We start from the raw sequence: 13392 nt of genomic DNA, 5'->3' as shown, positions 1-13392 counted from the left end.
TGAACTGCCATTAGGTTTTACTCGTCAGTCCACGTCTACAATTTCCTGACTAATCTAAATTAATATTTACGCAGTAAGCATGTTTCCTGTATTTCTGTATTTAAAAGAAGCATAACCATCACGTGACACTGGGATGGAGGAACGTTTGCTTAACACGCAGGTCCATATTAGCATATAGGCCGACACCTGATCGTAAAATAAGAAAAGTAACAAGGTTTGTGAGGCCGATCACACGTCCAAGCGACCTCCCGTCCACCACTGCTGCCTCAGCACAGCCGCTCCGCTCCGCTCCGCTCCGCGGACGCCAGCTCCGGGTTTTGCGCGCGTCTCTCCGCCGCAGTGGGAGGAAGTGAAGCACGAAGCGAGAAGTAGTGCCGCTGTGCTAGCAAAATACCAAGAAAATACACAGCAGAGGGACTTCAGAGAAGCTTCCGAGCAGACTGTTTCACCGTCCGGACCGGGCACTCTGAGTCAACGTCGGAGCGGAACGCAACGAAACGGCACTTAGTTTAGCCTCTTAGCTCCGCTCTCCGGGCGCCACCGGCACGGATTGCCCGCGAGGCGAGAGTCGCTGGCGGCAGCGGTGTGACGACCCGCTCGGTTCCCCGTCGCAGTGTTTTTGGCTGTCGAGATCTGCGGGGTCGATTTATCGGAGAATCCCTCTAACGCTGCAGCTCGGTGGCTGGCTGACATTGCCCGGGGGAAACAAATGTGCTGTCCGCCCCATTGTCTTGGTAGTTAATCACAGTTGACGGCGACCAGGAAAAGTTGCCGTTCGAGCCGTCGCCGGGCAGCCGATTTTAATGTCCCGACGCTCTCCCCTTCTTCACCATCGGCGTCATCGTCAGCCCACAGTCAGTAGCTCTGCATCGGGTCTCCAGGCAAGGAGGGTCCCCCCGACGCTTGGGGTCGCGTTAACCCAGCAATCAGCTATGGATTATCTTTTGCGAATTGGCCTTTGTTTTTAAAGCCACCGGACCGTCGAAGACTGCTATTCCTCCCAAATCATTGCAAGGATTCCCCCCAATAGGAGTCGGTTTATTCGTCGTTAGCTCAACCATAACTAAACCACCCAGGCAGAGTTGCTCTTGGGCTGCCTGGTGTTGGCCGCGTTTAATGCTGACAACGAGGATATTTTCGTGCAGGCGGTGAAGGAAGATCGCTGCTCTTGGGTGTATTAATTGGTTAATCATTCCTCTATATCTGGTAGTTAGCCTGCTTGCTAACAGGTTTCATTTCGCTAGCTAGCGTGGAGGCTAACTAGCTGACGAACCCAAATATCGACAGTTGCCAGCAGGCTACGGTAAATTACATTTCAGCGTGTGGATTCGGCTCAATTTGGCGCTTGCACTCTGGACTGATTTCGGTGCCGAGCATTTAAGGACGTTTGAACCCCCGTCTTTATGGATATTTCTTCTGATTGATGAGCCTTTAGGGAACGTTCAAGCCGTCGGAACACAGGAAGTCAACCAGCGACGACGGCAACAACAACAGCGGCATGTATGCTTTAATGACGCCCCAATAATAATGACTCCTGGCCCGTCGCTAACCTGATCCAGTCGGCTCCGATCCGCAACAGTGCGCGGCTGAGAGATTAGAATTTTAGCGCACCAGCTGCGATAATAGGACGGCGGACGAGCACCCCGATAAGACATTTCAACCTGTCACCGACTGTCCTCCCTCTTGAATTTCCATTTTTCCGCCTCGCTGGGTGAGAAGAAGAACCAGAACCACACGTGTGTCTGGTTTATTCCGGAAACGCTTCCCCTTTTTTCGCTTTCGGGGCACAGAAGGACCCAGTCCCATTTCGCTGTGCAGCCACCCGACTAAAATCGGAGCATTTTTTCGGTGTTTCCACATGAGGGGAAAAGCCCGAGACACATGCCGCACTGGAGACCGACCATTCGTTTGGAAGCATCTCCAGCAAGAGGACCAGTAAAGTCCCCAGAGACCTGTAGGATTTGACAGCTGTCAGCATCTGGTGCATCTAGCATTCAGCGAGATATATCACGATACTTTAAGACAGGGGGCCTGAAAACGAGTGCACGTTGTTATTTTTTTTGCGTGATTTTCCCCCACGCACGCCTGCGGTTTTTTTGCACTTCATGGGATTAAAAGAACAGTGATCCAGCGGCCCTAGTGACGGTCTAATTCTCCAGGAACCTGTCAACCCATGTCTTCCCCCTGAATTTGCGTCTCCAGTCACCACGATGGTAGTTTGAGGCGAAGTGAACGCGCCGCCGCCGGAGACAACGACACCATTCCGTTCCATGGTCGGAACCGCCGTCCGATCTGCCGGCCTTGTCGCGCACTTTGGCGCTTGATGTTGCTCATATCTGGCGGAGGACATTGCGCTTTCTGATCCTCCCCCCTTCCCCGAAGCAACAGAACTGCACCCCCCCTCATAATTTCGGCTATTTTATTGATTTGATTGTCCCAGGGTCGGAAGATGGCGGACCTCGAAGCAGTGCTCGCCGATGTCAGTTATTTGATGGCGATGGAGAAGAGCAAGTCTACTCCAGCGGCCCGGGCGAGTAAGAAAATCATCCTACCCGAGCCCAGGTAACCACATTTGCTAAGAGCTTTCATGTTGCACTGCAGCCCTCCTCAAGCTTGTGTTTGTTTGCCTGTCAAGCAGATGCCTCTTTTGTGCACGCTATGCAGCCATATAGGGAGCTAAATGCAGGCGTGCTTCCTCCCAAACCCAGGTCTTTGCTGTAAATACCACCTTAAAGATGCTTATAGAGCTTCTCAGCTCAGATGACTTCCCCTCCCTGGCATCATGTATGTCAGCTTACGCTTATAACTTCCATAGAAGTTAACTTGCCTTCACCTTACAGGCGGCTGCTTGTGGTTCATGCAGAACGTCGGGTGCTTTTGTTGGCAGGTTTGTTTTTAAATGCAGTCAAACATGTTGTGCCGTGTCACATGTTTTATCCGTGCAGCTCTGTCTCGCCTGCGTGCGTTTGACACCGTATGAGCAGGTCGATGCAGCCGGAGCCACGCTGTTCCCTTTGCAAACACCAGCACAAGGCCAGGAAATGAGCTCGAACCCCCGTCATTTGCGTTTAACAGCATTTATGTCTGGGTTTGGTATCCTGCTCGGGCTGCGCTCGACACGTACGACCATGTTTAATGTTCGATGGGAGAGGATGTGGTTTGAATTTGGTTGTGGTAGGTCTCTGTTACTCTGGATTGAATTTAAGTTTTTGCATATTTGGTGGAGTCGAGCGGCAGAACTTGTGTGAACCGGAGCCGATTATACAGCACAATTGTCGGATTTGGTTGAACGCACGCCTTGGGCCATGTGGGACAAACTTCACATTTATTAAACCTGCAATCGAAACGCCCACGTGCGCGCTTAAAACCCACAGTCCCTACATAATGATTTGAGGTGTTTTACACAAGTTGACAACCATTATATTTAAACCAAGGTAATTTGGAGGAGGCTGGTTACTGATTCACTTCCTGCTTTGTCTTGGCGGGTCAGCAGAAAGCAGCGGCCATCCACACGGTAGCAGCTAACATGATTTCATTAAAGCGTATTCTGTAAAGACTAATTAAATGCTCTAGTGAACAGTCGCCATCAACAAGGAAGAAGATTAAATTACCAGGAAATATTTTTAAATTGTAATCTATACATTACATAAGTAGTCTGACGTTGCCATTGTTGGCTTACTTTGCATATACATGATAATTAACAGGGTTTGCATATGGATGTTACATCACACATGCCAGTAATTTACTTTTCTTTTACTTCTGCATAGATGTACGGTAAATATACCTGATGTATCAAGTGTTGGGGAAGGGGGGGGGGGACTTGGTTGGTTAGGTCGAGCAGAGCTGCCGGAAAAAAGTTCTAATAGAAACTTCCACCAATGCCATCTGCTGATGCACTTTTTAAATATTTACGAGCTTATTATTTGGACGTCATCAGACAGCCGGTGTCTAGCAGTGACAGTGGTGTTTTTGGATGGTAGAGATGCAAAAATAAAGGCAATATCAACAAGTAAACAGGATCTCGCCCACTCGTAGGGTCGGCAGCTAAACTGCTGCCAGGCAGCGTGGAAGGCTTTTGGACATAAACTGCTCTGTAGTTTCTGCTCTGCAGAAAATTTGGAGCAACATTGCACTTTGTGATCCAAATTAAGATTTTTAATGAGGGAAGGATGAAGAGGCAGGTTGTCAGGATGTTTAGGGATCAACAGCCATCTAAAGAGGCGAGGAATTTGGAATTTTAATCATAAATTTAATAAGCAAAGGTAATTTTCAGCCTGTAATAACACTAAATACCCATGTCTTGCCAACTGCTACCCAACAGTTAGCTTAGCGATATTGAAAAGACGGAGCAGGATAATTCTGTGCATCGTGCAGCCTTTTCTCAAGGAGATATTAAATCAAACTAACTTTGCACTGCACCCAAAACAGAGCTTTAAAACATCTACCAAAGGGGCCCCTCAGCCTACAAATACCTTTTCTTATATCAGGTTGAGGGGGAAAATAAGGCGGAGGGGTTACTTGCAAGGGCTGGTGGCAAAATTTTAGATTTTTATCATTGGTCACTTTCCAAATCTTATCACCACGTCCCCTATCTAGAAAAACCAGCATCGGGTGAGCCGGTAATTGCTTAAACGCCGTCGAGCTTAACGGCAGATTTGCAACAATACGATTCAAGGCTAATAGAGTTACAGCGATGGGCTGAGATAAATAGCGAAGATTCCCCCTGCGTTTCCCGAGGAAGCGACGGTGCCAGGTTTTATTTTGAGTGTTGTGTTTTAGCCTTTGATAATCCCACCTCATAGGGATTATCTCAACGAGTTCACGGCTCCTCGTCTGACGTCCAGTGAAGAATGCAGTTTGCGAGACAATGATGAGAAGCTAATCCGCAGACGCGAGGCTCCGACTGCAGAGCGTAAACACCAGAGCGGCTGATCGATGAGTTGACGGTAATCAGAAAGTTCCCCATCGGCGTTTAGGTGAAGATCGGTGCAAACGGAAGCGTCCAAACACTGCACATTGCTTCTGTGCATGAGCTAACGTGTTTAGCGCCTCTGCTCCCAAACATCTCGAGGTGATCCACAGAGGTATTGCTTTAATTTTAAATGGACTGCAAGGGATCTGGGAATAATGCTCGCAGAGGTCCATCCTGGACCTCCTGCCCGCAGCGAGAGGTCATTTTCTATTAACATTTCTCATCCAGGCCCATGCTACTGCGGTGTCTCACCGCTTCTAATATCTGGGAAGGAGGAGTGAAGACCTTTTCGTACGCTCAGTCATAAAAACCCCTCTGAAACCCTTCAATAAGAACACAAGCACAGGTCCATCCATCGGGGTGCGGTAGACGAGGATTGCCGTCAAACACGTGAGGATCTCTGATGGCTTTGTGGCAGCCTTACTTGACAAAGCCCGGCAGCTGACGTGGAGCTGCCACGCATGAGAAACTCACAAAAAGAGTCAGTTCCTGTCTTTGAAAGGTTTTTCTTTGTGTCAGAATGCCGAGGTTCTCCCCTGCAGCCGTGAGTTGCCTTTTTGCTCTTATTTAAAGTGTAGTTTGTATTGCTTTGGGTTCTTTGTGTGCATTGTTCAGGCCTGTTGTGCATATTTAAAGCTTTCAGCGGCTCTTTGGAGGTAGCGGCGGGCTGCCACATTCTCAGCAATGCTATGCTCTCTGGCAGTGGGGTGAGATTTGGTCAGCAACATTGAAGGCAGCGGAGATTTCTAGGGTGGGGGAGGACGAGCGTTCGACTGGGAGAAATCCAAATAAGAAGTGATACGGGAGGAAGCGGCCATGTCACGGCCTGATAGGTGTTCAATACGGTACCGAACACCTTTAGCTTTCTTTTTAAATTGAATTTTCCTCCATTTTAAGCGCATAAATTGGTCATTTTTCTGGAAATGACATGTTCCTTTAAGTGTTCCCCCATATTGAAAAATGGCACACAAACCCTTTCCTTCCATTTGAAACACTTTTTGGAAATGTTGGAGGCTAAGCAGAAGCTAGAAGAACGGGTTTTAAAGTCTATATATTTTACCAGATAAAGAGAACAATTGCCTAAGGAGAAACAAAGTCACACGCAACGTGCACAAGTTAAAATAGACCCATTACATTTTGCCGATGTTTGGCTGTCAGAACTTGTCTAAAGGCCGCGACGGTTGCTGGCTCTCGATGAACCGTCTCCGTCGGTTGACTCACTGTTTCGCTGCGAGACAAAGCACAAAAGGAAACCACGCACATGAGAAAGTAAAGGCGGCGCGCACATGCAGGGCAAGACAAGCCAAAGTGCTTGGCACGGCCGTCTGGCGCGAAGATGCGGATGTTCACGTGTGAGTAGCGCGGCTGTAGAGGCTGCGTGGCGTTAAAGAAGCGCTGGCATTTGGCCTGCAGTTACCAATAAGCATTTTAGCTGATGGTTTTTTTTTTTGCTTTGGTTGCGTGTTCAGAGTTCGTATTGACGTGCCTGGAACACGGTTGGCCGCCGATGTCAGGCAAACAGCCTCCCGGAGTGTAATTGTGAGATATGTGCACATCGGAGCGAGATTTGTGACTTACCTTTAGGTACTTACCCGTCTAAAAAAAACCTGTCACGTTAGTGTGCAGTTACCAACAAGAATAATTGGGCTGTCTGATTCCGGCAAAGCGAGGCTAATGTACACGAGGAGAACATCTATGAATATTGATTGATTAAACATGAATAAACATCTCTGGCTCATATGTTTTGGTGTCTGTCACGCTGGTCTGCCTGTATCATCTTTGGGCTGAACTTTCATTGTTCCACTGCCATGTGAGAACCCACATAATTGGTAAATCTCATAAGCTAATATTATAGCGTCCATTAGAGATCTAGTTGAGCCTAAAATAAATTTGAACAGGTGGTATGTTATCATCACAGTTCAATTACATGCCCACAGACCCAGCTATGGAAATGTCAGTGGCATCCTGTTAATCTGTTAAATATTTACACATGTACGCTCTGGCGTGTTAAATAGTCACCGACACAATGCGGCGACTGTCTCTGGAGATCGGCGGATAACGGAAGGGCTGCCTTTACGCCTACTTCGCGTGTTTGAAACTTGTCAACATACCGTGGTACAAGTCACCCAGCAGCCAAACATCATGTCTAAAATTAAGTCCACACTTCGGACATACTTTCCCCCCCCCCAGTGTTTTCTTTTTTCAGTTGATGGCGCGATTAAGAGATGCGCCGTTATCTAAGGGGTCATCACCCAAGGTCGGGGTCTTCAAGCATAGGGTACTGCCGTGCCCTCGTGGTCACAGCTGTCGGCATTTTCTACTTTTCAAATGTGGGACATTACCTCGGAGGCAGCGGCGCCGAGGGTTGGTAGCTTTTGGTTCATAATTTGCTTTCTGATTTCACTTGTGATCCACACATGCTCATTTTTCTGCAGCTGCAGATGTGACGGGGGCTCAGATTATGTAAGTACAGCCGAAAGGAAGGTGCAGCCTGTGTTCTTATGGACCTTGTCTGTATCCACCCATGCAGTGACTGAGCATACGCTGTACAAGGTACAAGCTACGGGCTAAAAGCACAAGCACTAATAAGAGCAGCTACAGCACAGATCAGCACTACAGAAAGGTGTCTTTACAATTATAAGAACTGTATCTTTACAATCTTGATTCCCCATTTGTGGCCTTAAATAAGTGGTGAGATTTTTCAGAGTTTTCATGATAAACATCAGGTGTACAGAATCCTTTTAATCTCTTTAGGGTGTAAACACATTCCATACTAGTAATCTAGGCTCACTCAGTTGTGATTCAGTTGGCCCATAAATAAGCCCCCCCAACCGAAAGAGGAAGTGTTTACTTCCTAGGTACATTTGAATGCAGCTTGACACATTAGCAACTTGCACTATCACCCCATTTGGGTCTCGATTGTTTAAATTTAACATGGTATTTTATTTTGTAGTAAGAATAATTTACCTGTTTAAGTATATTTGGCTGTACATTCTAACTGATGATCAGTGATGTGGCTCACTGGCCATGTATTCTCCACACGGAGGCGTTTCAGTAAAGTGCCTGTGTGTGACAGTTGGAACGGAGGAAAAAAGTAACGCAATAGACACCCAGCTTGTGCTCGTATAAACAGATTCTTGCACAAATGTGAGAAGCAATCATTTCTAGAGTTGTTTTCCAGGCCTAGATTTGTAATTTGGAAGAGGCAAAGCTGTCCGTGATGACAGGAGCTCTGGTAGAAACATGCTGGTTGGTTTACATTGGACAGCCACGGTGTCTGGCTGCTTCTTTCCAAGGAGAGTTTACAAGTGTGCCGACTACACATTCCATTTTCTGTTCTTGTCCTTCTGGACATTTTACAAGTTGCAGTCTGAGAGCCATACATTAAATTCCTATGCTTTTCCAATAATTTCCCCATACACATCTGTTGGTGTACCATGTGGATAAATTGTAGCTTTTTACTATTAAAAAAAAAAAAAAGTGGATTTAGGAAAAGATTCCCACTTTTCTGATACAGCTTTGAATGTTTTCAAAGCTGTTGAATTCTCAGCATCATCTCAGGTTGGGACACTTTGAAGCTGCTCTTTTGCTGCTAGCATTAACCAGGTTTTAACGGCGGACAGTCACATACTAAAAATTCGGCTTCTGAAACTGCGTTCTTTGCCGTCAGTGTTTGCTGAGGTGGCGGGAAGTTAGGCAGGCTCATGTGTGAAAACGTGCATATACTTCTGCTTGGGCAACTCCACCGCCTTGCAACATGACTATTATTATAGCCTCAATCGGCGATCAATCGCATTTCTGTTTGTAAGAAATCACATTCCTGTTTTGGTAGAGTTCTTCAAGCAAACCAGGCCCGAGCAGCCGTGGTGCCTAAATTACATTAGACGTTTGTTCAATAAAGGCTTTTATGGTTTGAACATTGAACTGAAAACACCCAACTTGTTGGCGGCCAACATGACAGCTAGCTTCATTTGCATAATTATCAACACTTATCATTCTAGATGACTCACTGTAGCCCTGTTGATTGTGCATTTACAGCATATGTCCTAGATGGATCCGCGTCCAATGCCATTTATATAGTATCGAAATGCTCTTATTCTCATACAAGACTACACAAAATGTATAGTCCAGACACTTCTTGCACAGGCTAGTTTATGCATGAACAATTGCAGGTGAAGCCTCTTGGCCTCTGGTGTACGGATGATGCTGGTGTGGTGTTAATAGGCCTGTGTGGGGTGTGCTAATTGATTTATTCTCCCCAGTCTCATTCTCATTAGCACCTGTTCCCAGGGAGGCATGTTTCTCTCCTGGCTCCACTGCAGCCTCCTCCAGCTTTGCCCTCCCTGCAGTTTGACTGCTTGGGGACAGGTGGCAAGGAGAGGCCCAAACCAAGGCCGGGATAACAAACAGGAGCCGAGGGAGGATTGAAACATAATCTTTGAGCGTTGGTTCACGCCGTATCCGCCTCAGTGATCTGATAACGACGGTGCGAATTAATCCAATTCTCTTTTTCTCACCCTCCCCTCCCTTCATGTTCGCAGCATTCGCAGTGTGATGCAGAAATACTTGGAAGAGAGAGACGAACTGACATTTGACAAAATCTTCAACCAGAAAATTGGTAAGTTTGAACATTATACCTCCAAGAAAGCCATTTCCACTCAGCAGTACAATTACCAGTCATGCGTTGCATTTCTCTGGGTGACAGGAAAAAACACTCATCTGCTGGCAGAATGAAACCGATGATAAGACGTTTCTCCTTTGCTCTCCATCCAAACAGAAATTTTATAAAAACAAAGGGGGAAAAAAAGCCAGTAGTACATTTACTTTAAATATTTAAAGACTCTTTTGCATGCCCGCTCTATTTAAGGCACTAAAAGCAACGCTGTTGTCTTCATTTTCTAATCGTTTCTTGTGAAACCTGATCTAATTGCATTGCTTATTATTTTTTAATGATCTGTATTGAAACTGTTTGCGTTATCATAATATCAACATCGGTCATATACATAATTTAAATGACGACTTTTAACATCTACTGATGTGCATCCTTATAGCTGCCTGCCTGGTGAACAGGCCATAATAACGGAATATTAGAATTAGTTAGAGAGCACGTTGCTTTTCGTCCTATAGAAAAGGGCCTTGGCGTGCACGTGCTGCCAGTTGAACATGATTTCTGAATGGCGCTGCAGTGGCCGTCCATTGTAAATGAAAGGCAAACCCATCACATCTTTTGGCAGGGTCTCGGTGTCAGTATTGATCCTGTTGTGGCTGCCTCTCCCTAATCGTTGCCCCCACAGATCTTACAGAGCTACAGATATTGACGTGTAGCCATACCACCAACGCATATGCATATCTCATGGTTTTTTGTTTTTTTTTTGCAAATAATTCCAAAAAACCCAGTGGCGGTATTGGCCCCCATCATGAAGGACAACATCACTGTTGTCAGGGCGATAGCTCACTGCAGAGGCTTGTGTTTTCTGCTTCCTCCTGCCCTTCAGCCGGTAGCAGTGTCTCTGTACTGGCTCCACTGAGTGTTTCCTTTCTGAGCTGACAGGCAGTGCGCCAGTAGTTGTGGTGCACCAGGGGACCACAGCTGCCCTGCAGGCTTCAGCTAGGTTTACTTACTGTTCTAGGTCTCTGCTCCCTCGTGAAAAGTGACTGTGTTAATTCTCCCTGCCTCCTTTTCTTTGTTTTCAGATCCTCTTCTGTCTGCCTTTTCCGCGATCTCTGCTCAGTATCATGACTTCATCTCTGTTTTAAAGCCATGGCATCCATCCATCCAATAATATTCAGCCAGGCGTCATGTTATGTGTTTCTTTTCACCCAGGTTTCATTTTGATGTGAAAAGATTAGCGCGTTGGAAGCCATGGTTTTCTAAAGGGAAAGTATTGGCTCGCTCCAAAATGGGAAGGTTGTTGTTTTATCTTGTGGTAAACCAAAATATCTTTTGGGTTGTTGCTAAAAATGTCAGCCTCTTGCGAACCATCTTGATCACACAGGATTGACCTCTTTGGTTTTTCTGCATGTTTCAAACCAATTTCCACACTTTAAAAGCCTCTCCAAGAGGGACCAGTCAGACTGGCCAATCAAAGACTTGCAAACTGTAAATGGGCCTTACGAAGCAGCAGAACTAGAACTTAAATATTGTAACACTCACAACTTTGCACACGCTATTTTTGCTCAAACTCTGCACCTGGTCCCACTTCTCATCTGTCAGACTGTTGTTTCTACGTGCAAGCCCGTCGCTACTGGCCATTAGCTCTCAGCGCTCATTAGTTTCCCAGTAAACACTTGTTGCCAGTCCAGTCGGTGTGGGTTCTGCCCATGAGACCAAATGGAGCAACTCCCTGTTGATTACATGTGTCACCACCCATACTGCACTAGTTCTCCACGTATTTACCAGCAACATTTTCCTATTTTTCCCCCTTTACAGCCCAACATAGTGAATTCCTTCGATGCTCATTGAAAATAACCAAATAACCATGTGCAGCCAAGGACGCGATCCCTTATGGGGCGCCTAAAGGTCACCTGAGCTCCCCTTTGAGATTGTATTATGATTGTAGCTTTAAGCTGGTTAAGTTCCCTTTTGCACATTATGGGAGAAAGTTATTTTATCTACTTGATCGCAAAAGCAGGACGCTGCTTTTGCTTTTGATTCTAGTTCCGCAAAACCCGTTTTGTCCTTGATCTCAACAAGCTATTTTTTTCCATTCCACTGCCATGACAACCAAGGTCATGAGGATGCGCTGGCGCTTCTGGGATGTTTGTGCTCAAGGTTAGACGGGCAGTGTTAACTCGCCAAAGTGTCACATTTACAGCAGTTTCACATACATTAACATGATGTTAAGTTTCTGCCAAATAGAGATGTGACATTTTAACATTTAGGAACCGGTTTGGTTCTTTGGTTCTCTCCAAAGCCTCGGTGCAGAATCTCCCGACCTTTTCCCACAGTTACGTTACCAGAGTCCTGTAAAAGTGAGAGCAGGTGAACGCCTCTTAACGCCGTCGAACATCCCAGTATTTGCACCGGTGAGATAGTCTCTCCTCTGTGGGTGTCTCATTCTGACTGGATGGAGCCACCCGAAATCGGGGTCGGCAGGACCATTATGTAATGGACATTCTGTATAAATATAGCCAAACACAGTGGACGCTACTTCACCTGGAGTACTTTTGTGTGCACTTTTGTGCGCTGGGAGCCTGTCAGTAATTCAGTCACCTGTACAGTATGTATGGAATTCATGCTTCATGCTACAGCGTGTCATTGGATTATGATTAATCCCCCATTAGACACAAATAATGCAGGAACTGAGGAACGGTGTAGAAACCGATACTCCACGTAATTTGGTAAAGCGATCTGAAATCAGATGTACAATTTTCTGTACCGACAAAATATGAACCAGCCAGTAAAAATACCAGCCAACAGACAGGTCAGAACTTTATGGTGGGGCTCCGCTGAAGCAGCATATAAAACTGGCCCAAGGGGAATCGCTTAACATATGAAGTCACCGTTTGTGAGCACGGCAAGAGGTGCTGGAGCAGATCACAGGGGTTCATCTTGGAGTGAGATCCAAATGTCCTGAGGATGATTCGGGTCTCGCCTCCCCTGGGTCACCTCCACCCCTGGGCTTTCTGTTCAGCCATTTTTTACTCTCCCTTTGTCTCTGGTGCTCCCCCTCCCCGTTCTCATTTTTTTTTCTCACTCTTGCCTTGGCATTCCCGTTCTTCATCTGTCAGACTTCTGGAATGGATGATGGAGAGTTGTGTGTTGCCTAGCAACTGTGGTTTCCCTGGCAACCTGGCAAGAACTGCAGCATTTGCTTGTCAATGGGGAGAAATGAAATTGATTAAAGGAGGAATAAAATGGGTGTCGAGAACCGGCAGAGAGGAAACAGAGACGATGGTGACAATAAAAGAAAATGGCCAGGTCTCATCTTATTTTCCCAGAATGCAACATTACTCCTAGAGGCCAAGACACATATGTCAACAGACCCTCCATGCCTCCAGCCCTCCTCACAGCGCCTTTATTCTTTATTCATTCACATGATTCACACTGTCTTTGTTTCAGCTCTGACCTCTGTCAGTTGGAGTTAAAAAGTGAAGAAAAAATCCACTTTATACCTATAAAATACCCTTTCCATCAATTGAATTAGACTTGAGACTTCCTTCCTGTTGTTCTGTTATCAAGAACAACGAACAAAGCGGCACCATTCAGCCACTATAGCATAAAGGACATTTTGTCTTAAATATACAAGTCGACAACATCAACAGCGCCTTCAGTAGCGGCGACATGCGGCCATTGTGAATTCCTTTGAAACTGTGCTCATATTGATTCATTCTGAACATTTAGCTGGCATGCTAAAAGGAAAACCATTGATTGGATTGATCATTTTGGACAGGAACTCAGGTGCTTTGAAAAGCCCGGG

The 13392-nt window shown here is 46.2% G+C and overlaps 1 protein-coding gene and 1 long non-coding RNA gene across 2 annotated transcripts in view; one reads left to right on the top strand and one right to left on the bottom strand.

Moving 5' to 3' along the window:
• The first annotated feature begins 215 nt into the window (after positions 1-215).
• grk3 (G protein-coupled receptor kinase 3) overlaps positions 216-13392 on the top strand; it is a 35720-nt gene continuing 22543 nt past the window's right edge. The window contains exons 1-2 of the mRNA XM_057018968.1: positions 216-2562; positions 9514-9590. Of these exons, the coding sequence (XP_056874948.1) occupies positions 2450-2562; positions 9514-9590 (190 nt within the window). The 5' untranslated portion in view covers positions 216-2449. The remainder of the gene's footprint in view (positions 2563-9513; positions 9591-13392) is intronic.
• Positions 7156-7545, bottom strand: LOC130517269 (uncharacterized). The gene is made up of 2 exons (XR_008947675.1): positions 7421-7545; positions 7156-7344 (listed from the first exon to the last, which is right to left on the bottom strand). It is a non-coding gene; the product is annotated as an uncharacterized LOC130517269 (long non-coding RNA).

This window comes from Takifugu flavidus, chromosome 20 (assembly GCF_003711565.1).
Source record: "Takifugu flavidus isolate HTHZ2018 chromosome 20, ASM371156v2, whole genome shotgun sequence".
Classification (NCBI taxonomy): domain Eukaryota; kingdom Metazoa; phylum Chordata; class Actinopteri; order Tetraodontiformes; family Tetraodontidae; genus Takifugu; species Takifugu flavidus.
This window is presented reverse-complemented; position numbering and strand designations above follow the sequence as displayed.